The 23,568-nt window shown below is 44.7% G+C and overlaps 1 protein-coding gene and 1 long non-coding RNA gene across 7 annotated transcripts; one reads left to right on the top strand and one right to left on the bottom strand.

Moving 5' to 3' along the window:
• The first annotated feature begins 34 nt into the window (after positions 1 to 34).
• Positions 35 to 22,473, top strand: ZFYVE19 (zinc finger FYVE-type containing 19). 6 transcript variants are annotated; one of them, XM_083617901.1, is made up of 12 exons: positions 35 to 482; positions 1,461 to 1,604; positions 2,876 to 2,997; positions 3,851 to 3,904; positions 5,958 to 6,118; positions 8,083 to 8,228; positions 9,802 to 9,916; positions 15,238 to 15,444; positions 17,221 to 17,300; positions 18,325 to 18,432; positions 20,285 to 20,427; positions 22,054 to 22,473. In XM_083617901.1, exons 2-12 carry the CDS (start codon positions 1,548 to 1,550, stop codon positions 22,124 to 22,126), a joined length of 1,266 nt encoding a protein of 421 aa, XP_083474027.1. In that variant the 5' UTR covers positions 35 to 482; positions 1,461 to 1,547; the 3' UTR covers positions 22,127 to 22,473. The 6 variants fall into 6 exon arrangements, with proteins under 6 accessions (XP_083474027.1, XP_083474030.1, XP_083474029.1 ...); XM_083617904.1 differs by having other exon boundaries at positions 65 to 169; positions 15,241 to 15,444; XM_083617903.1 differs by having other exon boundaries at positions 65 to 482; positions 15,241 to 15,444.
• Positions 1,266 to 12,442, bottom strand: LOC310766689. Its single transcript, XR_014550361.1, has 3 exons — positions 11,287 to 12,442; positions 4,705 to 4,785; positions 1,266 to 1,453 (listed from the first exon to the last, which is right to left on the bottom strand). It is a non-coding gene; the product is annotated as an uncharacterized lncRNA (long non-coding RNA).
• Positions 22,474 to 23,568: the final 1,095 nt, after the last annotated feature.

Genomic DNA, 23,568 nt, shown 5'->3' with positions numbered 1-23,568 from the left:
GGGCTCCCATGAGACTCCGCGCAAGGGAAGGTGGGGGCGGGGAGGCCCCGTGGGCTCTTGGGAAATGTAGTTCTCCCAGCTTCTCCGTTCCTTCCTGTCTTGCCGGAGAAGATCTGTCCGGGGTGATGGGAGTGGGACTCTCGCCGCACCGCGCATTTCTTGCACTATAGTGAGTATTGCCGAGCCGGGCCAGTGGACGTTGCCATTAGTGAGGTTCTGCTCGTGGTTGTCTGGCGGGGAGGCGGAGGCGGCTTCTGCCTCGCTTCGCTTCCAGCCTCCTCGCCCTCCCGGCGCCCAGAGGCTGTGTCGTGTTGTGCAGCTGGGTGTTGGATTTCCAGATTTGGGACCGAGGTGTGTGCCTGGCGGGTTGTTGTTTTGCTCTTCTATGGTAAAACGGCCGTCGAGTTCCGCGCTGGTAGAGCATTTGCCTTCGACTGCTGGGTCGTGTGAATCGGCTGGATGACGCCCCGGGTCAGCCTAAGGTGGGTTGCTCCACAGCTTTCTCCATCATCGTTTCCATTTTCCATTTTTTGCCTTTTTTATTTTAACGAGGGAGTGAGAGGAAGGCGGGGGGGGGGGGAGAGAAGGCGGAGGAAGACGGAAGGAGAGATACCTGAAATGTGTGGGTTGTCCAATACATACATACATACATAGATAGATACATAAAAGTGGGTGCCATGAATAAGGTGGGGGCTGGCATTCCTGGTCTTCAAAAAAGATTGAAATGTTTAGCTGTTGCGAGATGAGTACCAGGTGGGAAATCTCTCCGGATGTTTGCTTCTCCATGTATCAGCCCAGCCGCATCTGCATTTTACAGTAGTACATACAGTACAGATAAGTGGATCTATAGCTGTTCTGTGATCCTCTCTAAAAGCCTTGGAGTTTGGCAGGAAAGTGCAACCTCTTCTTATTTTTAAAGGTTGCCTGTAGGATGCTACCTTTAGGTGGTGGGTAACGTGCTAGCGGCCTGCGAAAGTGATGAGTCACTCCTCTTCAGAAATGTGCATTGCCAGCCACTTTTCTCACATAAATCGGTGCATTGTAGATGGTTGTGTTTGCCATCTGTGATGATGAGAATGGGAACTTATGGGGTGGGTGACCCATTACACACAGACTTGGGGGGCACTGCTTTCATCTGAAACGGATAGTGCTGAAATCTAGAATTCTGCCTTCTAGGAGACCCAGTGATTTTCTCCTTTAAATTTGGAGGGGTCACCAGGATGGTCACCTCAGAAAGGATATTTATAGAAGAAGTGTAGTGTCTGTTTTCTTTACCTTTGATTTAGTGATTTAAGAACATTTCAGTGGCAACCATTGCTGTTAAGGTTAAGAACCAGATCCTCACATTTTCTTCAGACTGCATGAACCTCAGGTTCCATAGTATGGCATGTTTTCAGTGGTCCGTTGCTAACATTCCATAACTGTACCGTCTCTCTTATTGTCTGGTCTCTCTCTGAAAGAGGAAGAAAGTTGAGGTAGCAGACAGAATAGAATCATGTGTCTCCATTTGTACATTTTTGAAGACTGAGTGTGCCACCTCACCTGACATGATGGATAGCAGATGTTATGGCTGTGCATCGAAGTTTACTGTCTTCAAGAAACAGGTATGGTTTTCTCCACTAATCGTCTTTGTCTTGAGAAAGGAGACCTTGAAGAATAGAACTTGGAACTATTATTCCAAAATGTTCCACTAGAACTCAGGCTTTCAATCGTTTGTGACAGGTGCGCTTGCTCAAATTTTAGTTATTTTAATGATGTGTCAGTTGTTTATTCATCTGTCATTAATTTACTAGATGTAAGTCTTAAGCAAATCACTTGCTTTTGTCCCAATTTTCTGTTTTGTACAGCTGTAAAGTGTATAGGTGCTAAGATAGGCAGAGGGGGGTCTCTTGCTAGTTCCTCCACCCTCAGAAGTTTGGGGTGTGGTGTGAAGGGGTGAAAACGTTGTTTCTATGTTGGCTTTGCAAAGTAAGAATTAGGACTGATTAATACATTATGCTTTTTTATACACCTTTTCAATACAGTATTGTATTGTTTAACTTTAATTTCGTTGTTTAAATATATAATAAAATGTTTTGTATACCACTTAGAGACTGTTCTTGTATTAAATGGAATATAAATATATAAAATAAAACAAATATCCAATATCTGTAAGGGTGCAAAACTGTGTACAGTAACATGGGAGTAAGCATCACTGTGGAAAATTACTGAATGAGTAGGCATGCTCTGTGTAGTGTGCACTTAAAAATGTAAGGTGTGGGTGAAGCAAACTTACGTTTGGAATCTTGTATGTATAAAAAGAACATTCACCAGAGACCCAGGATTTTCTTTTGGTCATTGAGTTTGGTGGCAAAGGTCTGCAGCTACATAACATGTGGAGTGGCTGAAATTAAGATTGATATCTTTGAGCACAGATTTAGTAAACAAAGGTTCATTTAATGCGTTTTATGGGAAGTATTTATGTTATGCTATTTATTTATTTAGAAAAAGTATAAGCAAAAACAACAACCCAGGTTCAGTCATAAACCAGTTAGTCATAAAGCATAACTAAATTTCGCAAACCAGTTAAAAACAAATATGGATAAACCCATCATTAAAATCAAAGATAAAAGCAGGAAAACATTTAAAACAAATATCACTAAACCATGTGTCCGGTTTGGCTTGCTGAAATACTGTTAGCAAACACTTTCTGCATTCACATAAATTCTTTTGCTTTCAAAAGGTAGAAAGTGATCAAAGAAGGCTATAATGTTTTGATGTGGAAGCATCCCCTTTGTGAACCCTTTCCAAGAAAAGGTCATTCAGACTTCTTGGAATCATTTGCAGCTGGTGTTAAGAGCACTTCCTTCCTTTTCCTCTTCCCTTCCTCTCTCAGTGTGGATGCAAGAAATGCGGGCGAGCGTTTTGCTCAGGCTGCCTGGGATTCAGTGCTGTCGTCCCCCACTGTGGAAACACCCAGCAGAAGGTCTGCAAGCAATGCCATGGGGAATTAACAAGGTAAGAAACCAGAGCTGTGGTTCTGATTGAGGGGTTCTCGCACTTTCCTTTTATGAAGGCAACACAGGATGTTTCCTGCAGGGACTTGCCACTCCAGCACTTCTACAAGCTAGGTGGGCATTCCCCACAACAATGAGGTCCATATGATGCTGCAAGGGTCTTTCTAGACTAAAGGAAGCTTTTCATGCTGTTTTTCAGCCTGAAAGCTGCATTCTCTCATAGGTAACTGGGCAGGGGCTGCATGCCTGCAAAGGGGGAGGGGGCAGAGGCAAAAGTAGTTGGCGCAACAGACGTGCCTCTTAACTCTGTACAGTAGGCTACATTCCAGCAATGCAAAAATCAGAAACTTCTACACCCCTCCCTGTCTCTCCATCTGTGCAAGCAAGCAGAATTATTCCAGTTGAGACATGTTCTATCCAGGCAAAAGCATTCACGGAGGAAATGGAGCATGGCCAGTGAGGGCTACATTTTCTCCCTGGGGCTGAGGTTCCTCACCTTTGGAGTGGACTTAGTGAAATTGCTGAGGCTTGTTAGAAAACTGGCATGTCAGACTGAAGTTTAGGCTGGGACCTTTCTCCTTCGCTTCTAGTTTTCTGTGTACTTTGATGGAAGATTGTTGCGGGGGTGCCTTCAGTCAGGCAATTCTTCAAATGCAAGCCAGAGATGAACAAACACCCTTGCCATCTCCCCTGTTGTTTTTGAGGCATAGGGTGAAATAGATTGGTGTTATACCCGGGACTTCTCATGGGGTCGAAGGCAAGGCAAGATGGGGTTCTGTCTGAGGGCATGTCCTGCCATGATTAAGAAGGGATTTATGTTCTGCCATTGTGACATTTCTCCTTTTGGTTTACAGTGGCTCACCTCAGTCAAATGCAGCTAAATGGTCTCCACCAGAGAACTATAAAAAGTGAGTTCTATCTACTGGTAATCTAATTATCTATCATTTATTAAATTTGTATACTGCTGTTCATCTGAAGATCACAGGATGATTCACAGCTTAAAAATACAAAGTGAGAACACAAAATACATAGTAAAAACAAGAGCAAAAAACAAACCAATAACCCCACCCCACAAATGCATTTAAAAGGATGCCAAAGCCAAAGACCTGGTTAAAGAGAAATATTTTTGCCTAGTACCTAAATATATGTAATGAAGACGCCAGGCGAGCCTCCCTGGGGAGAGCATTTGCAAGCAAGGAGCCACTACAGGAAAGGCCTGTTCTTGTGTTGCCACCCTCTGGACATGTAGTGAAGGAGGCACACGAAGAAGGGCCTAAGATTATGACCACAGGGTCCACATTGGTTCATATGAGGAGAGGCGGACCTTGAGGTGTTGCGGTCCTGAGCCATTTAAGACTTTATAGGTCTAAAACACCATTTTGAATTGGGCCCCAAAATTGTCAGCCAGTGCAGTTGGGTCAGGATTGGTGCAATATGGTCAAACCATCTTTCCCCAGTGGTCAGCCAGCTGAAGTTTTTGAACCGTCTTCAGAGGCCTCCCCCTGCATTGCAGTAATCTAACCTAGAGGTTTCCAGAGCATAGATGACTGAAGTTAGGCTATTCCTGTCCAGAAGGGGGAGCTGTGGATCCAGAAATACCCCAAGCTATGTACCTGCTCCTTTAGAGGAAGTGTAACCCCATAAAAAGCAGGCAGCCTCCCATCCATTTAGTCTAGGGAAGAGCCCACTAACAGTGTCTCAGTGTTACCTGGATTGAGCTTCAGTTCATTGGCTTTCATCCAGCTTGTGACCAAGGCAAGACATTGGTCCAGCTCTTCCACTGCCACACCTGCCGATGCGAATGAGAAGTGTGTCATCAGTATATTGCTGACAATGTACTGCAAAACTCCAGATAATCCTATTCAGTAGTTTCATGCAGATGTTAATTTATTATCATCAGTAAAAGGTTTATACTGCCCTTCATCCACAAGTCCCGAGGCCGTTCACCACACAAAAATACAAGATATAAAACATCAAATACGTAATAAAAACAAGAACAAAAACAATCTAATAACTCCCTTCCCCTCACCCCCTCTCACAACACATTTAAAAGGGTATCAGATGTTCTTCAGCCAAAGGCCTCGAAGAGAATTGTTTTCACCTGGCGCCTAAAGGTGTGTAATGAAGGCGCCAGCCGAACCTCCCTGAGGAGGGCATTCCACAAACAGGGAGACACTGGCCTTGTCTCTCTCCTGACAGATGTCATCATACAGGGCGACCAAAGCAATTTCTGTGCCAAAACCAGGCATAAACCCCAACTGAAATAGATAGAGAAAATCAGTTTCCCCCAAGATCACCTGGATCTGGTACGCAAATAACAATCTTATTCCGTATCCTTGGTGTAAGTTGCAAACAAGGGTGTGTACTTTTGCTCATTTTACAGATCCAAGTCTTTGTTCTGAACTGCCACCATTAGCTCTAGGTTATAATCAGCCAACAGTAATGTTCTTGTTCTCTAGTTTGTGTCAGGATTCGGAGCCCTAATGTAAAGGGAAGTCAAAATTGTTTCTCAACCTCATCTAGCACTGCTTTGCTGTTGAAATGTTAGTTCTTGTTTCTTATTGGAGCAGCTGTGATTTCCACTCATATGATGAGAGAAGGCAGTTTTCCATAGTCGTTGCATAACCTTCATCGAAAATTACCCGTTGCTTAGGACCGATTCACTCATGCCTATGTACTTCTTGATTGCTCAGCCCTTGATTGCTCAGTATTTCACGACTCTGGCTGAACATGTGAATGCGCTTGGGAAACAGGACTGTGTTTTACTTGGTGGGGTGATTCCATCTGTAGTGTTTGTTTTGTGCATGCAAGTAGTCAGCTGATGCTCCAGTGATCAAATGGTGTGGGTGGGTGTGAACAAACCCCTAGAAAAGCACATGGAATATGATTTTAAAATTATTATTTCCCCTTTAAAAAAAACCAAAACCCTGCTGTAACTCCTCCTGGTTGCTCTATCTGCAGGCGTGTAGCAGCCCTTGAAGCCAAGCAGAATCGGCCGCAGGGACTCCAGAAGGGTTTGTTGAAGTCCCAAAGCCAAGCAGGCTCCACATATCAAGGTCTATCAAAAGAGGATCGAGCTCTAGCAGAGAGACTGGAGAGGCTCAAGAAGGAAACAAAACCCAGTAAGCTGCGTACTACCATATTTTTTGCTCCATAGAGCGCACTGGACCATAGGGCGCACCTAGTTTTTTTGGAGGGGAAATAAAGAAGAAAAAATTTATTCCCCCCCCCCCAGCTCCAAAGAGCAAAGAAGCCAAGACAGCCAGCGGGATCCATACTGCTGGCTGTCTTGGCTTCCTCTTTAGTCACTCACAACCTCTGCAGCTGGGAGAGGCTGCGCGCGGCTTTGGCAGAAGCCAAGACAGCGAGCGGGATGGATCCCGCTCACTGTCTTGGCTTCCATTTTGGCCGTGGGGGTGGGGCGGGGAAAGCCCGAGCTTCCCCCGATCCCAGCCCCCAGAACGAGTCTGGGAGCGGGAGCAAGGTTGCGCGCAACCTCACCTTCGCTCCTGGAGCTTGCTGCTATGCGCAAGCCTTCTGAGCTCCGAAGGCTTGCGGATAGCTGCCCAAAGCCCGGGGTGCGCAGCGCTGCGCTCCCCAGGATTCGGGCTGCTGCCTGCTATCCGCAAGCCTTCGGAGCCCGGCAGGAACTCCCGCCACGCTCTGAAGGCTTGCGGATAGCTTCCTGAAGCCTGGAGAGCGAGAGAGGTCGGTGCGCACCGACCCCTCTCGCTCTCCAAGCTTCAGTGAAAGCCTGCATTCGCCCCATAGGACGCACACAGATTTCCCCTTCATTTTTGGAGGGGAAAAAGTGCGTCCTATAGAGCGAAAAATACGGTATTTTTGGAGTCATTTGCTCTTATCACCCCTGGAAAGCCTGCTTTAGACACAACATAAAACAATTTAAAAAATGACTTCCCAGCCTTGCAAATGGAGGGGAAGGCTTGTCCTTAGCTTTAAAGCCAACACGTGCTTGCAGCAGTGTGGGAAAAAACCAACGATGGCAAGGTTACCTTAACTGTTTATTTGCACAGTAGATCTGCCACACACTGATCCAGTTTGCACATAATGCTACACTAAACCATGGCTTAGTGTGAACACACTGGTTCCTGGAGAGGAGATTGTAGCCACTTTACTCTTCCTCCGATCCTGCTGCAGTGCTGCGAACTAAGCCATGGTTTGTTGTACAAACCTGGCCTTGTGATTTGTTTTGCTTTGGACAAGCTGTAACCTGAGCTGTAACCTAGGTTTGCTCTAGGTTTATAGCTCATGGTTTGTCTTGAGCAAAAATAGAACTTACTTTTCAGGCAGTACTTATGGAATTGCGCAGTTAGTCGATATATTGCTATATGCTCTGGGTTGATGACCTCTGTGTGCATATACATCTTCGACTCTTCCTTTTGCAGGCCGTTGTGCTGCTGCTGGAAGCTGCTTTAGATACCTTCCAATTGAAGGTGCTGAAGGGAAGGCACTAGAGACTAACAATGGTCTGAATTCAGCTCGCATCTGTGTGATACTTAGGCAGGGCTATGTATAATTAGTGTGTCCCTGGGATTGCTACACAAGGCAAGCATCTGACATTTGGTAGGCATTATAAATATTCTTGTGGGCGGTTGAAAGGAACTTCTATTCATTGTTTAGTTTCTGGCGATTGAGGTCTCTGAAGCAGCATTGCTTGATATGTGAACAATGTCTGATGGAAACCTCAGACTGAATGGGAAGGCCCTCCAGTGGTCAGCAGGTGGAGCTTCTGTGTCCTGAATAGCTCTTTGTCCTGCCTGCAGAGATAGCACACAATGCACCAATTGTTGTCTGTTACTTAAGCTTTATTCAAACAGCAGGATTTGGGATTTGCAGGGCAATGAACGTGCGCAGGCTTGGGAATGATGCGGTGGGGGCGGAGAAGGGAAATATTTTATTCCAGTATCACAGGTGGTTCTCGGTATCCTCTGGGTCTAGTCAATATGATGGCTGGAGCGGGGGTCGGGGTGGGAAATACCTGCCTATCTGTTTTAATGCAAGGCACGAAAGTTACAAAAGCCTCTTAGGCTCTCTTAGTAAAACAAGATTGTTCTTAATTGAACAGAGTCCATTCCATCTCAGGCTGAGATAGAGTCTAGGCTGGCAGCACTGAAAGATGACCCTGCAAGACCCATTCCATCAGCCCAGGAGATGGAAAACCGACTGGCAGCCTTGCAGGGCAGAACAATCCCCTCTCCAGCTCCAAAACCAGTAAGATTTCTCTCTTTCTCTCTCTCCCTTGGTTTAAGAACAGCTTAGATTATGAACAACTTGGATTAAGAACGCTGCAAACCCGGAAGTAGGTGTTTTGGTTTGTGAACTTTGCCTTGGAATAAGAACATGTTCCGCTTCCTGTTGAGTGTGTTCCATTTGTAAATTGAGTTCCCCACTGCTATGGGAAAGCATGCCTTGGTTTAAGAACGCTTTGGTTTAAGAACGGACTCCCGGGACGGATTAAGTTCGTAAACCAAGGTACCACTATATATAATTTCCAAGGGATAAGGAACTGGTGGCCCTCAAGATGTTATTGAACTCCAGTTTCCATCAGCCCAAGCCAGCATGGTAGTGAATAGGGATGCTGGGAATTGTAGTCCAACAATATCTGGAGGGCCACAGGTTCTACTCTTTTCCAGATTCTGTTTCTAGTTGCCACATGAGTATTGTCAAGGGACGTGGGTGGCGCTGTGGTCTAACACCAACCTAATGTAATAACTGTGAGATAGGCTATGTGGAGAAAGCTGTCGTGTGGACAAACACCAGCTCCCTTGGCCTGAAAGCGAGATGAGCGCTGCAACCCTATAGTCGCCTTTGACTGGACTTAACTGTCCAGGGGTCCTATACCTTTTTACCTATTATCATTCTCTTACTAATAGGGTTTTGAAGTTTTATGAAGTACAGAATCCACCAGAGACATTCTGGTACATACTAGTGTTTCAAGTTCTCAGCTGTGTTCGAAGGCTGAGAGAGAGAACAGGTGTTGATTTTCACTGTGCTATCTCTGTCCAAGGGCCGTTTGCCTCAGAGACAGGCTATATCTGTTGTCTGGCCCCCTGAAAATAAGATTGGGTATATTAGGTTGGTGTGAAAGAATAGAAATGTCCCTGGGCCCCTTGAGACATTTGGGAAGTTGTTGTGGCTGGGCCCCTTGTTCTTTCTTTTAGTTTTGAACCTCTGGGCTCCTTCCATTGATTGTATAACTTAGGTTTTCTCAAAGTGGTCAGCATTGACCCTCTGGGATTGATGGGACTGTGCAGGGGTAAATAAAGATCTGGGGGTCCAAAAGGGCCTGGGGTGGAAAAGGAATTTATAAGGTGCAATGTGAAAAATAAATTTAATTACAAACTATTGGGCAAGGGCATGTTCAGAGAGCCAATGAATGCCCTTGCCATTGAGGAACCTCTGTATTTAACAAGATGATTCCGCAATGCAACAGGATTCTCAGACCATGCTCTTCTGTTCTTTTGCAAAAAAAAATGTACGCAAGTGCAGAGTTTCACTTGTAAAATATTATTTTTTTACAGTGTTAAAAGGCTAATTATAACACTCCTCAACCAAATATATAAAAGCAAGCTGCCTTTGGGAAACTTCAGTGAGTCTTTAAGAAGCCTCACTTTTCTTCAGGGTTCTGCTTAGCTGCTTCCCAAGGCCACCCCTTTATTTCCTAAGAATTTGGGTAGAGGTCGATGGCAACTTTCTGAACTCATCCAGTGGTCAGTGAACTTGAAAATTTGGGAATTCTGATGTAACTTGTGCAATCCCTTTCTGTTTTTCTTTCTCTTTTTAGGTACACGAGGCCCCTAATGCCAGGACGCAAACTGAGCAGTCAGATGACCTGCTGAAGCAGATGTCTGAGGAAGTTGCCATTGATGAGAGCGGTGGCTCAGGAGTTACGCCACAAGGTCCCTGTCTTGTTTTAAATCTGCTCAGTCTCCCCCCCCCCCAAAGTTGATTTAAAATGGAGGAACAAGCAGGTACACCTCAAGACCTCAAAGGGCACCACTGCTCTAGATCAATATATCCATTACAGTATAATCACTCGCTCAAGCACATCACCCAACATCTACTCCTTGCTGCAGGTCCCGGTTAAATAATGTATGATATATAAATGAAAACAAGGTTGTCTGAATTGTTTCCATATACAGTGGTACCTCGGGTTACATATGCTTCAGGTTACAGACTCCGCTAACCCAGAAATAGTACCTTGGGTTAAGAACTTTGCTTCAGGATGAGAACAGAAATCGTGCTCCAGTGGCCCGGCAGCAGTGGGAGGCCCCATTAGCTAAAGTGGTGCTTCAGGTTAAGAACAGTTTCAGTTTAAGAACGGACCTCCCGAACGAATTAAGTACTTAACCCGAGGTACCACTGTATACATCTTTGTTTGCTGTGATCTCTTTAGTTACAGTTCGAGAGCAGTATTAGTACCTTGATCAGAGTCATGGTGCACAGTGTCATTCTTTGGCTGACATGTTTTTATTCATTTTACAGTGGTACCTTGGTTCTCGAACTTAATCCATTCTGGGAGTCCGTTCGACTCCCGAAACCATTCGAAAACCAAGGCACGGCTTCCGATTGGCTGCAGGAGCTTCCTGCACTTAAGTGGAAGCCACGTTGGACGTTCGGCTTCCGAAAAACGTTTGCAAATCGGAACACTTACTTCTGGGGTCGTAGCGTTGGGGAGCCGATTTCTTCGGAAACTAAGCCATTCGGGAACCAAGGTTCCACTGTATTTATTTCAAAAAAAATTATAAGCTACTCATATCAATATCAAGAGTGGGGTACAGAAAACCAAAAATAAACATAAAATATGCAGTAACGATAATAGTCAAAATTTCAATACAAGACCAGGAGATGATCAGTGGTCAATAATAAAACAAAACTTAAGTATGCCTCTGAAAGATTCCACTCCTGATTCAGATGTTATAGAGCAAGAAAGCTGAGTGTCTTCAGCTTACTGAAAACATTGTGTTGCAGATCTCCTAATGACTACTCCCAGTGGCTTCATTTAGGCATTAAATAGGATTGGGGAGAAAATAGTGCCCTAACAGCATAACTGTTAGGGGACCAAGGTTGCTTTCCGAAATTGACCCAGCTGATAGATACAGAACCACTGCAGAAGTGTGCCTCTAACCCTCAGAGGAAATCCTGGAGGATATCACAATCAATAGCATCAAACCTCTCTTTCATAAATAACTCCTACAAAGATGCATCTCTCCCCACCGCCCCAATATTTAAAAGTATACAGGGAGGTCTTACTTTTTATCATACCCACCAGAAATTTGACTCCCCTCCTCCTATGTATATAGCAGGTGTGGGGACCCTCAATCCCAGGGGCTGAATGTGGCCCTCCAGCCTTCTCTATCTGGCCCCCAGGACTCTCATGGAGCAGGAAGGGCCAGCATGTTGGGTCGGTGCTATGGAGCTGTCTCACCAGTGTCCTCTGCAGAATGGTGGCAGCAGGGATAGGGTTCTAACAGGCACACACTAGTGTGAATGCAGGATTGACCCCTCTGGTGCATCCACACAACTGTGATGTCACTCTGCTCAACCCCCAGACCAACCCAGAAAGCAGCAGTGACACTACTGTCCCGAGGGCTCCATGCTGCCTGCTCCTGTTCTTCAGTGTTGTTGTTTTTCCCAGTCCTTAAACTGTGATGATGTCTTTTACCTGCCTGGAAGGGAGAGTAGGTGGGAGGTGCAGAAACCTCTGGTTTTGGTGGGGCTAGAATGTACCTGCTGCGCAAAGGTGAAGTTCACATGTTCCGCCCATGTCTGCCTCTGGCCCAACCCTCTGCTGGCATTTGGACCTTGGGAGGTTCCCTGACAGCAGAACTCTCTAGGCTGAAGGCAAACCTAACATTTAAAGAGAAATGGTAGCGGGTTATTTGCTGTTAATTTTCACTAGGTGGGGAGAATAATTATTCACGCCCTGCGGTGTGAACCTGGCCGGGCAATTTGCAGAGCAGATTCATATACCAGAAATTCAAAATCTACATCATCTTCCAGCCTCACCCCACCCTCTCTTTGTGCTTCAGGAGGGCTTTTCCTCTTTTATGTTTTTTTTTGTTTTGTTATTATTTTTTAAAAGTGCCACATGTAAATTTACGCTTATTTTACTTAGCAATTGCAAACGTACAAATAAATAGAAAAATGATGGAAGATCCTTGCTTTTCAGGCTCTGGAGGCTCTCATGAGATCTTGTAGGGCCTTGCAAGATCTCAAACAGCTGGGGGAGTTCCAACGGTTGTTTTGACTTTGCATGATTTGGCCTTTGCACATGAACCCCCAGAATGTAACCCAAGTCAAGATCGACCAGTGTTACTAATTAATCACTATTTTTTTAAAGAAAGCATTTTTAGAAATTAGTGCAAAACTATTCTGGGAGGGAGCAGAGGTTTTTTGATGTTGTAGGTGCCATCCAACCGCACTATCCAGGAAGATCAGCCCCGTCATATCAGGTCTTCAAAAAGCCCCCAAAGGCTTTAATTGTTTTCTGTCATGTTCTCTTAAACAGAATTGCATGGGGTTGTTGAATCTTCAATACCCTTCTAGCTTTAGTGATTTATTGGGTCTTAGTTATTTTATTGTGATTGATGCAGCAGTGCCCAGTGGGACAATCCTGTATCATTGACCTGGCTCCTTGATGCCGCACATTGCGAGTGGCTACTGAGAGGGGAGGCAAGGCAGCAGAGAGCTTGCCGCAGGGTAGGCACAGCAGCAGGAATGTCATGTTGGCTCCAGCGCTTTGCTTGCATCACACCCAACTCCCTGCTGCCTTGCGCCTCCCCATCCCCCAGCTTGGTAACTATCTTTTTTTTTTTTTTTTTTTTTTTTTTTAAATAATATTTATTGAAGTTTCCAAAATACAGAAAGAGAAGAAAAGAAATTATGAAGATACATTCAGAACCTTATTTTCAAACATCCACTTTCTGGGACTCCCCCCTTCCCCCACCCCTACTGTATTCCCCTTTCATATTGTTGTTTCCACAAGTTCTATTTCTGATTTAAAGCACAATTTATATACCCCATTGTTCAAATTTAAATTTATACAAACCTTATGCAACACCCTTGATAAAAAAAAAAGCAAAAGATCTCTCCCCATAGCCCACCCCCTTTTCTTTCCACAATGTCCCCCTTTTTTCCCATTAAAGTAAAAGCACACAGAATAAAAGTATAAAAAAATAAAAAATATATTAGAAAATAGAAAACCAATTCAGAAAATAGTTGCAAGCCTTTGGATTCTAATTCTCCCTCCCCTTCCCCGGTTTAATTTCCCTTATCCTCCAATCTATGTTTCCAGCCTGGAAATCTTAAGTCCATCAATCCCATTTTTCCCCCAACTCCTTGCAGAATTATTTCCCATTTCTAGGATTACTTTCTTTAAAAATTAATTCCTAAATCTTTAAAAATGTCAAATTATAAAATTCCCCCCATTGTTCTTTCAAGGTTATAGTCCAGCTTCCTCTTGTTCCGCTGCTAAAACTTTCTTATTCAGAAGTTTAGTAACTCTACATGGGTTGTTGTTATTCAGGAACAAAAACTTGCGTTCAGTCCCTTCCTTCTTCAGTAAGGTATTCTGTTGTCTCCTTTTAGTCTAAACACCCTGTAGACAAGATTCAGTTTCCGTTTTGCAGCTTTCCCAGGAGATAACCAGTTCTGTGAAATTCCGGAGTGTTGTATTTTTCCCGGCTTACGCCCATCTTTGTAATGTCCCGAAACTCCTCTAGGGGGGTTGTTGTAACTTTGTTTCCAAAAATCCGATTGTTCTCCGTATTTTCGCCATTTTGTATTCAAGTCTTAACAAATTATATCAAGTTGTAACAAATTTGACCAGCAAGGTCCTTGTAATAAAATCCTCTTTAATATTCCGACTTTGACAGCTACTTTGACAGCTGTCAAAATCACCGGCTCTTTTCACCAGGCTCACTCCTCAATCGCCCCGGTTCCCAGGGAGGGGGGTGCATTTTCCTTCTCCTTCAATTCTTCCTCCAGCACAATTCTTGTACTTTCCCATCATGGAATTCTTAATTTAGCAAAGATACCGTTCTTTTTGGGCCTTGGCTTCCCAATCCTTGTTTTAAAATGTCTACAATAGGGAGGGGGACTGACTTCCTTTTTAGATCCCCCCCCGCTCGTCTCAAATCCCAAAAATTTTTCTTCTTTTAAACCCGATTTCCAATTTACTCACGGGTTGTTGTTAAAAGTCCAAATTCTCAATGGAAGAAGTCAGCGCTCTCCGCCGGATGGCATGCGGCTTCGCTCGGCAGGGATGGCAGAGGACTCAAAGCACCACGCTTCTCCCCGGCACCCGATCCGTAGCCTTTAAAAAGGCTCCTTCACGAGTCGGGAGGGCGCTAGCGGTGCTAGCCGAGTCTCCAAGTCCACGGCCCCCGTGGCCGTGGTTTCTAAGGGTCCCCGCATCGCCGGTGCGGTAAAACCCAGCCCCTGCCGAGCCGGCTCCCTCCGGAGCTCGGAGGGAGTCCGCCATTCGGCGATGGCGCCAACCCGGAAGTCCCAGCTTGGTAACTATCAGTGGTGCTTGACACTGGGAATGCAGCCTCACTGGCTGCTGCCGATTGGATGGAGGAAAGTGGGTGGCGCTGTGGTCTAAACCACTGAGCCTCTTGGGCTTGCTGGTCAGAATGTCAGTGGTTCGAATTCCCGCGATGGAGTGAGCTCCCATTGCTCTGTCCCAGCTCCTGCCAACCTAGCAGTTCGAAAGCACACCAGTGCAAGTAGATAAATAGGTACCGCTGCAGTGGGAAGGTAAACGGCATTTCCATGCGGTTTTGTTTCCATCACGGTGTTCCTTTGCACCAGAAGCGGTTTAGTCATGCTGGCCACATGACCCAGAAAGCTGTCTGTGGACAAATGCTGGCTCCCTCAGCCTGAAAGCAAGATGAGTGCCGCAACCCCATAGTCGCCTTTGACTGGACTTAACCGTCTAGGGGTCCTTTACCTTTGCCTTTACCGATCGGATGTGTTTTATTTGCTGGCTGCTGGTTCTTATTTGTTCTTGCTGTAATCACAATCCTTTTCATGGGGCGATAGACATTGCAGACTGAAATAGCATTGTTTTTATGGTGATGTGGGAGCCAGATAATAGATGTTCCGTCTGCCGCATTTGGTCTGGGAGGTTTGTGCTGCGTGCATCATTTAAGGTTGCAGTCATCATGCAATGGTCATATATTTCTGAATTAACCCTAAGTCTCTGCTTTTCCAGAAGTTAGGACCCAAACTTTAAATGACTTAAATCGAGCCGACAGCATTGGCGGCATTGATGATATGGATCCCAAACAGTTGGAGGAGGAGAAGACTAGATTGCTGGCATCGGCGGCGACTGAGCTGAGGGAAGACAACACCAGGCAGGAGAAGATTCTAGAAGTAGCCAAGCGATTGGCCGCACTAAAAGGCCAAGATCCTGAGAAAGGTGTGTAATGGGATATTAAAGGAAGCAGAAAAACAGGCACTCTGTTTCCTTAAGAGGAGTCGTTCTCAACAGGAGGAGACAGTGCCAGTGCTCTTGGGTCCTGCTTGCAGGCTTCTCCGTGGAATACAGTCAAATTTCGGTTGTCAAATGTAATCCGTTCCGAAAAACCGTTTGACTTCAGAAACGTTTGACAACCGAGGCTTAGCTTCTGATTGGTTGCAAGAGCTTCTTGCACTCAAGCGGAAGCCATGTCGGATGTTTAATTTATGAAAAATGTTTGAAAACCGGAACATTTACTTCTAGGTTTTCAGCATTCAGGAGCCAAAACGTTCAAAAACGGAGCTGTTCAAGAACCGAGGTTTGACTGTATTTGGTTGGCCACTGTGAGAACAGGATGTGGGACTAGATGAGCCACTGGCCTGAACCAGCAGACCCTTCTTACGTCCTTACATTTTCTTTGTTGGCTAGTGGGAATATGCCTGACAAACAATTGTCGAAAAATATGACTGTTTCCTAGTGCTGTGATTCTGGTTTTTTAAGGAACAAGTAATTGGTATCGGTGGATAGCTCGAAGCTAACTTGTAACAGAAACCCTTAGTTTCTTTCACAAGTGAAACTGTTTGAACAAAGCCTGATTTGCGTATAGACAGGCCTGTAGCAAAATTCAGTACTTAGCTGTGTTTTCTCCAGCCTTGGGCATTTGCCAGGGGCCTGGTCTTCTCTCATATTTCTTCACCCCTGGGTGCCTAGCATTGCTCAGGAATTTGAAGAAACAAAAATATCAGTGCCATTTTGAAAGGTTTGGTCTTCCATTTTCCCCGAACCATAGATTAAAAACCTGCTCCTTGATCTCAGGAACCCCATTCAAATTGTGATTTATGATACCTTAAGAGGTGTCCAAATGTATATCAAACAGACAAATACCTTTGCAGAACATTATTATAATAAAATAAAATATACACACTATTCCTTCAAGTAATCCCAAGTGTTAGAAAATATTGCAGCCTGTGCAACTGGGTCAGCTGCACAGTAGCTTCATGCTCCCTCTGTAATCAATAACTGCATTCTCACATTGACTGCTAGGGTTCCCAACTAACTGAAGGAAAGGCAATACCTTGACCTAATCTTTTGCCTTTGATATTACCTTGATATGCAAGAGTGAGTGTGTGGAACTTTTCCACCTAAAAAGTATCCGCTGCTAATTCTGCAAACAAAGCTGCTGTCAAGGTGACCTCTCATCCATTAGCAGCTCCATTTGCCACAGCTAGAGTTAGCCTTGCCTACATGATGATGGGAGAAGTAGGATCCTGGATGTCTTTAGAAATCCTACTGACTGGAACCAGAAGTAACATGTTTCTCCTGGGACTCTACCATAAAGAGTAATCAGCCTAGAGAACCTGGGCTGAACAAGAAGGGAGGATTGGCTGCTAGGGAAACAAGGCCACAAGAGGAAGAGGGTGGATTGCTAGCTTCCTTGAGCCCAAAGGCAGCAAATATCTGCCTATCTGTTGATGGAACAGAAGTGACCAGGGAACAGCCTTTATTATTCTAAGAATACATGCGTCTGGGGTGTATTAGTGGTACATGCTATCAGGTGTCCTTTATTCTCTCTCCTTTATTCTCAGAAATACACTAAAGAATGCGAACCAAAATGAAAACCTATCTTACCATAGGGAGGGCAAATCTGCAAAGGAGGGCAAGAAACATAAGATGATGATGGGCAGTCTTGATGAATTGCATCTTTAGCTCCTCAGTTTCCTCTTCTTTCTCTTGCAGTGACTTTGGATGACTACAGATTCCCCAATAGTGATGAAGAAATAGAAGAAGAAGAAGCCATTCAGAGAGTTTTGAAACAGGTCCATAGTAATTGGAATTAAGTTTTGCATTTGTTAAGCCTCTTGCTTTTGTCTGGCTGCAAAGACAAGATTTCTGCTATGCCCACCCTCTTATCTTTGTTGTAAATCCATCCTCAGAGTGTGCTCCTAATGGTTTTCCCAAATTAGTCCATAAGCCTTGTAGAGTACTATGTAGAGCTTTCACTCAATTAAAGAAATTGTGTAATGCAGTTCCTGTGCACGTCAGCTTAGAGTTAAAATGAAACTTACTCCCATTAAAATATGTATACAACAGCCACTGTAGTCAATTAAGTGTAGGAGTTGTGTAGTGCAATTTTATTTATCTGTAAAGTCATTTATAGGTTGCCTTTTGGGGTATAGCCCATCCAAGTCAGCTTACAGCATCATAAAAAGCAATACCATCTAAAACTCACAATGGCAGCCGTTCAGCAATTGGATGCATGTTTACTCAAAAGTAAAGCATTCTGTAATCAGTGGGTTCTTCCTGCAGGCTCACAATATCAGAGAAACAAGGGGAGGGGAATAGGAAGTACGTAGTAAGATGAATAATTTTTTACTATTCAGTGGAAGCAATGAAAGAATGATGAAACGAAGATAGATGTAAGAAAAATAATAAAAATCAAAGCTGTCATGCTTGAGACTTTTGAAAAGGGTTTTGAGAGGCAGAAAGACAAGCCATGCAAATGTCTGAAGGGAAGTGCATCCATATTATTGATTTTGTTACATAATTTCTAGCCAGAGGAGCTACCCACAACAACCTGTGAGGTAGGTTAGAGATATTAATTAGCTGAGTAGGAATTTGAACCCAGGTGCTCTCTGAGTATTTGATGACTAGTAATAGTATTTTTGGTCATAAATGCCCTTTGTAAAGCTGCTTTCTTTCCTTCCCAATAGTTAATCTGGTGGCTGCATGTTTGTTTACTAAACCAAAGATTAAGGAAGTAGGAGAAGAAAGACGCTTCTGAGAGGAAGGTTTGTGTGAAGAAAAGTCTTTTGTTTCAACTGCTGTTGTTTCTGCCTTCAGCTTACTGAGGAGGCGGCTCTGGATGAAGCAAGCGGCTTCAATATTTCTCCAGATCGATCCACCCAACCAGCGAAAGCCCAACAGAAACCAGCCAGGAAACCCGAGCAAGTAAGCAGCCAATTCAATCCTATATTCAGTGCTTTTTTTTCTTTAAAAATGTTTGGGGGTACTCTCATTTTGACTCAAGAAAATCAGTGTTTTATAGCTCAAATCAGGAAAAATAAATACAGTAAATGGACAAAAGTACAAAGATTCACAAAATGTTTAGGGGTATGCGTACCCCCACAAAAAAGCACTGTCTATATGTGTGGCTTTCTCTGGCTTTGCTGTGCTCAGTGCAGTGTCAGGCTGATCCCAGCAAGGCCCTTTTTAGTTTAGGTGTCATCCCATCGTGCTAAATAGCACCTAAACAGAAACAACAACAAAATGCCCATGGGCCGAATGGTTAAGCTGAGAAGCAAAAGACAAAATGACTCCTCGAAGGCCAGCTAATTCTGAGCCACATTCTGTGTCCTAGTTCTGTGTTATGGCAAACAATTCAAAGCCCTCCAGCTGTAGGCAAAATTGATAGGTGTTCTCTTCTAGAACAATAGGTTTTGATGTTTATGTGAGCAAGAAGAGATGCCCGAAGTTGTGTGTGCACTTTAAAGTAAATAGCAATCAAGCATGACTGGTGCTGATGTGGGAAATAACAAACAGTTCTTCCACATGCTTCCTCTGTGAATTTACGAAACTCACGTCAAGGCCTCATCGCTTCAGATGGGCCCTTCCTGTACCAAGCAGAAGCGGTCCTTCCTTTATTGCTTGGGCTGTTCTGCATTGTCTCCAGGTGTCCAATATTGCACAGGGTTAGAAGTGTATTCTGGGGCCTGCAGCAGAGTTCATAGCAGCTCAGTTTTATTTTATTTTTTGAGTTTCTGGTCCTTGTGGCTGTAAGATTTTAATACCACATTTATGCAGACATTTCAGGTGTCTCAAACGTTTCATGTATATTCCCAGTATATTCCTTAAAACAGCCCTGTAACATGGGGTAACACCACAAGCATCGTATTGTACATGGTGGTGAGGAGGAGGGAATGTAGGCCTAGAATGAAAGAAGAACTGTCTCAGGTAAGGTGAGGCCTGAAGCAGGAAATTGATGGTTCATATTAATAACACAGTGGTTATCTCAAATCTTCAAAAAAAGAATGTGTATACAGTAGTACCTCTGGTTAAGAACTTAATTCGTTCTGGAGCTCTGTTCTTAACCTGAAACCGTTCTTAACCTGAGGTACCACTTTAGCTAATGGGGCCTCCTGCTGCCACTGCGCCGCCGGTGCATGATTTCTGTTCTCATCCTGAGGTAAAGTTCTTAACCTGAGGTACTACTTCCGGGTTTGCGGAGTCTGTAACCTGAAGCATTTGTAACCCAAAGCGTTTGTAACCCGAGGTACCACTGTATATGTAGATGTGTGCATAGCATATATTTAAAATGCTGTGATCTTCAGGGAACAGAGTCCTGCACCCTATCTAGTTCAGTTTCTTACCTGCTGGCCTCTAGTCTTAGGTGGGACCTTGGTGGTCATGCAGTCCAACCCATGGCTGAGTGTGGGATCCAGGAAACAACTACAGCATCCCTTCTATGTGCTCTGACTGCCAATCACATCTTTCCTCTTACACTCATGTGGCTTCCTGACCTCCCCAAAAACAAATAACGCATAGGCAAGGTGTGTGTTTGTTTTTAATTTTTAAAAACTGGAATTTTAAAAAAAATGAAATGAGAACATTACATGATATATGTAGAAATATTGCACTGATTTAGATAAGTGGGTTTGGGTTTTTAATTGGTGCAAAGTTGTAATGGGAGGAATTTTGCTGAATGCAAACAGTGAAGGCAATGTCATGCAGCTCCCCATTCACACCAGAAGGTACTCTTGGAGTTTCTGTTGCAACATCTAGGCATATTACCCTTTCCCTTTAGGGAAAAGCTCCAGCGGTTGCTAAACCTCTCGTCTTACCGGACAGCGACGAAGAAGAGCTGCCCTGGTGCTGCATCTGCAACGAGGATGCTGTCCTGCGCTGCCACGCCTGTGATGACGACCTCTACTGCCAGCGATGCTTCCGGTAATGGCAAGAACCTCGGGGCGGAGGGTGGAAATCCCAGCATTCCATGCAGCTTGTGTAGCGTGATCGTGTGCTGCATGTTTTTTTAGAGTGTGCAGGAAGAACTGTGTGCCGAAAAGGCTGAAACAAAGCACCTGAGTTGCAAGGGCCCCACGGCAGAAAGTAGTTAGCACTGAACGTGCAATCCCCATGACTTGGGCCTAAGGGGAGGGGACTGTCCCACTTCCTTTATCCTGCTGCAACTTCCTGCTCTCCCTAAAAAGGATGGAGGAATCATCTGGGACAGGAGTTGAGGGCTGTTTTTGGAGAGGGAAATTGGTGGAAAATCTACGCTTGCCTCAGCAGCAGTGCCTCCAGCAACGACCACACAACTGGTGTCGGGCCTAAAGGCAGCTTTTCTCAGGCCCAGACCATGACCACATTCACACTGTCTATTTAAAACACTATGTTGCCACTTTAAACATGGCTTACCCCAGAGAAGCTGTAGTTTATGAAGGGTGCTGAAAGTTGTTAGGAGACCCCGCTGTTCCCTCACAGAGATATAATTCCTACAGTTCCTTGGGAAGAGGGATTGATGGGTAAACCACTTGGAACCGTAGCTCCATGAGGGAAACAGGGGTCTCCTAACAACTCAGCACTACAGGATTTCTTTGAGTGGGGAGCCATGGCTGTCTAAAGTGGTCGCATGAGTTTGTGTATATTGCCTTTTCTTACAGGCTTGGGGGAAGCCTGGTTCTTACTGCAAAGGCAGAGCCTGGGGAAAAGTTCTCTTCATATTCACATCCCACAGCTGGAATGGAGATCAAGCCCTCTGTGCTGCTGAGAGCCTTAGATAAAAAGTCCTCATTGGTATCAGTGGGAGCTTATTTTTCTAGCTGCATTTGGGGAAGGGAAGGAATCTCCATTCCAATCCAAGTGGGGAGAGTGAAGAGAGAAGCTTCCCCTCTCTATGAGCTGCAATTCCATTAAGAACCGGGAACTCTCATGCCTGCAATTATTTAAGGGGAAATAGGTAGCTCTATCTGCGTACCTAAGTGAACATGTAGTTTGGTCCAAAGTTCAAGTCCACCACTTGGCTTATAATATACCCCACTGGCTCTCTGCAGATCTCTTCTTGTAGGGCAGGGAGGGAGAAATTTGTCATTCAGACTATGGTGCCGAAGCTTAAAACACTCCACAGTGTGTGAGCACACGCATAAAACAGAGTAATTTATTTGCAGGTGATGACCGTGATGTGCACTCACATAGTTCTGGTTCCTTCCATTGAGCTTGTGCAAGATAATCCTGCCGGTGGATTGGGCCCTTCTCTGCTCCTTTCTGTGGCTCACAATCCTACAGAGAAGGCATCCCCACCCCTGTAGTGCAGTTTCAGAGTTGGATCTGAAGGAACGGCTGGAGGCGTCCTGTTTGCCAGCCGTGCCCAGTAACCTAAATTTTCATACTAATAATTTATAGACTTCTGACTATGCCTGCAAAACCCTCACTGGAGGGCTTGTGATCTCCTCTTACCTCTCCTCTTACCTCCATGAATGAGTGAGAGTCGCCATCACTTCTGCAGGATATTCTGGTTGGCATGACAGTAGACTCTTAGTAAACACTGCCTGCACTTCCTGTTTTGGTTTTCAGGGAAAGCCATGATGAATTTGATCGGAGGGAGCACCGAACATCTAGCTATTGTCGTCCTCGAAAGCAAAAATGAGCCTATGGAGCGTGAGAAGAAAAGGGGAGGAAGGTGAAATGGAAGGGGGTAAAAGAGAAGATGCCCACAAAGGTTTGCTATTTCAGCAAAAGCTGGCAGACTCTGAAAGGCAGCTCTGTGTCACTGAGAAGCTTGGAGGGCAAATGGTTGTGCCCGGCAAAATCAAGGCAGCCGCTGTGGAGCTCGTAGTACGCGGAAGGTGGTTTGCCATGTGAGTAAGCTGTTAATTCAGTGAGAATGAAGACTGGCATGCTTGAAAAGGTGGGTTATTTTGCAGAGATTTGCCATTGACCTGGATGAGATGTTCATAGGAAATATTGCAAAGATAATAAATTATATGAAGAGAAGTTTGTGGTGATTTTTCTCCCCCCCCCCCCCCCCCGTAGATGTCCACTGTTGCATTCTACAATCTGAGAACGCGTCTCAAGGTCTCTTAAAACTACACCGTCCTTAATGCAAGCAGTAGTGTTGCCTCAACAGCAAAGTTCTTCACAAAAATGGAACCAGTTTTATAGTAAATTCCAAGTAGGCTTGGATCATAACCAAGGCCTTTCCTCTGAAATCAGGAAAACATTCAATTCCTATCTTTCCATTCTCTTTGGTCAGTTTTCCCCCTTACAAAAGGAACTAGATTTAGGTTTCATATGTCTTGTTTTTAATTACTAAATTTTCAGAATAGCATCCTTTTTGTTCTCGCTTCACAATAGCGAATTCCAAAACCATTATGAGGTGAATGCTTTTAGTAAGTCAACCTGACTGTGCTAAACGGACATGTATTGGCGTTGCACCAAAGTCCCTTGAAATGCACAACTGCAGATTCTAGAAATGGAACCCCGTTTCTCAGTTCTGTGTTCATTCATAGGCAAAACACATGGATTTATTGACCACTTCACCCCTTACATTGCTTCTTTTAGAAGTGGCTTGGGGGGGGGGGGGCAGGGCAGAGATTGTGGGAAGGCTGGTGAAGTGCAAAGGCATGGGACCCAATCCAGCACTCCTGCCAGTATGTTTGTACTGTGCTGACTTACCCTCCGCTCTGCATGTTGTCCCTTTCTCTCATTGTAAGCAACAGTGAGACACACACACACACATTGCAAAACTAGCATTATGGCTCCACTCCATCCAGCAAACTGCTTCTGACTACTTTTATGCTTCAAGTGTATGCTATTTTATCTTCTCTGTGCTAGGTTTTGCTAGAACTATCCCTTCTGGAGAGTGCGGCAGACAGAGGTTTGCCCACTGTATTTTTATTCGTTCCGGTCACACTTCCCTTGTATCAGAGCATATCACACCCCTACAAGGAACTGGGGGAGGGGGAGGAGGCAGGCTGGTGCAGCCAGTCACTTCATCTGCCCTGCTTGTCCTAGTCGGCCATGTTGTAGGGTTTGCCGAAGACGTTTTGGCATCTGAAGTGAAAAATCCAAGTGGTGAGGTAAATGAAA

The sequence above is a fragment of the Podarcis filfolensis genome (genome assembly GCF_964270895.1).
Source record: "Podarcis filfolensis genome assembly, chromosome: 1".
Lineage (NCBI taxonomy): Eukaryota > Metazoa > Chordata > Lepidosauria > Squamata > Lacertidae > Podarcis > Podarcis filfolensis.
The sequence above is the reverse complement of the archived record's forward strand: the minus strand, read 5'-3'. Positions and strand labels throughout refer to the sequence as shown.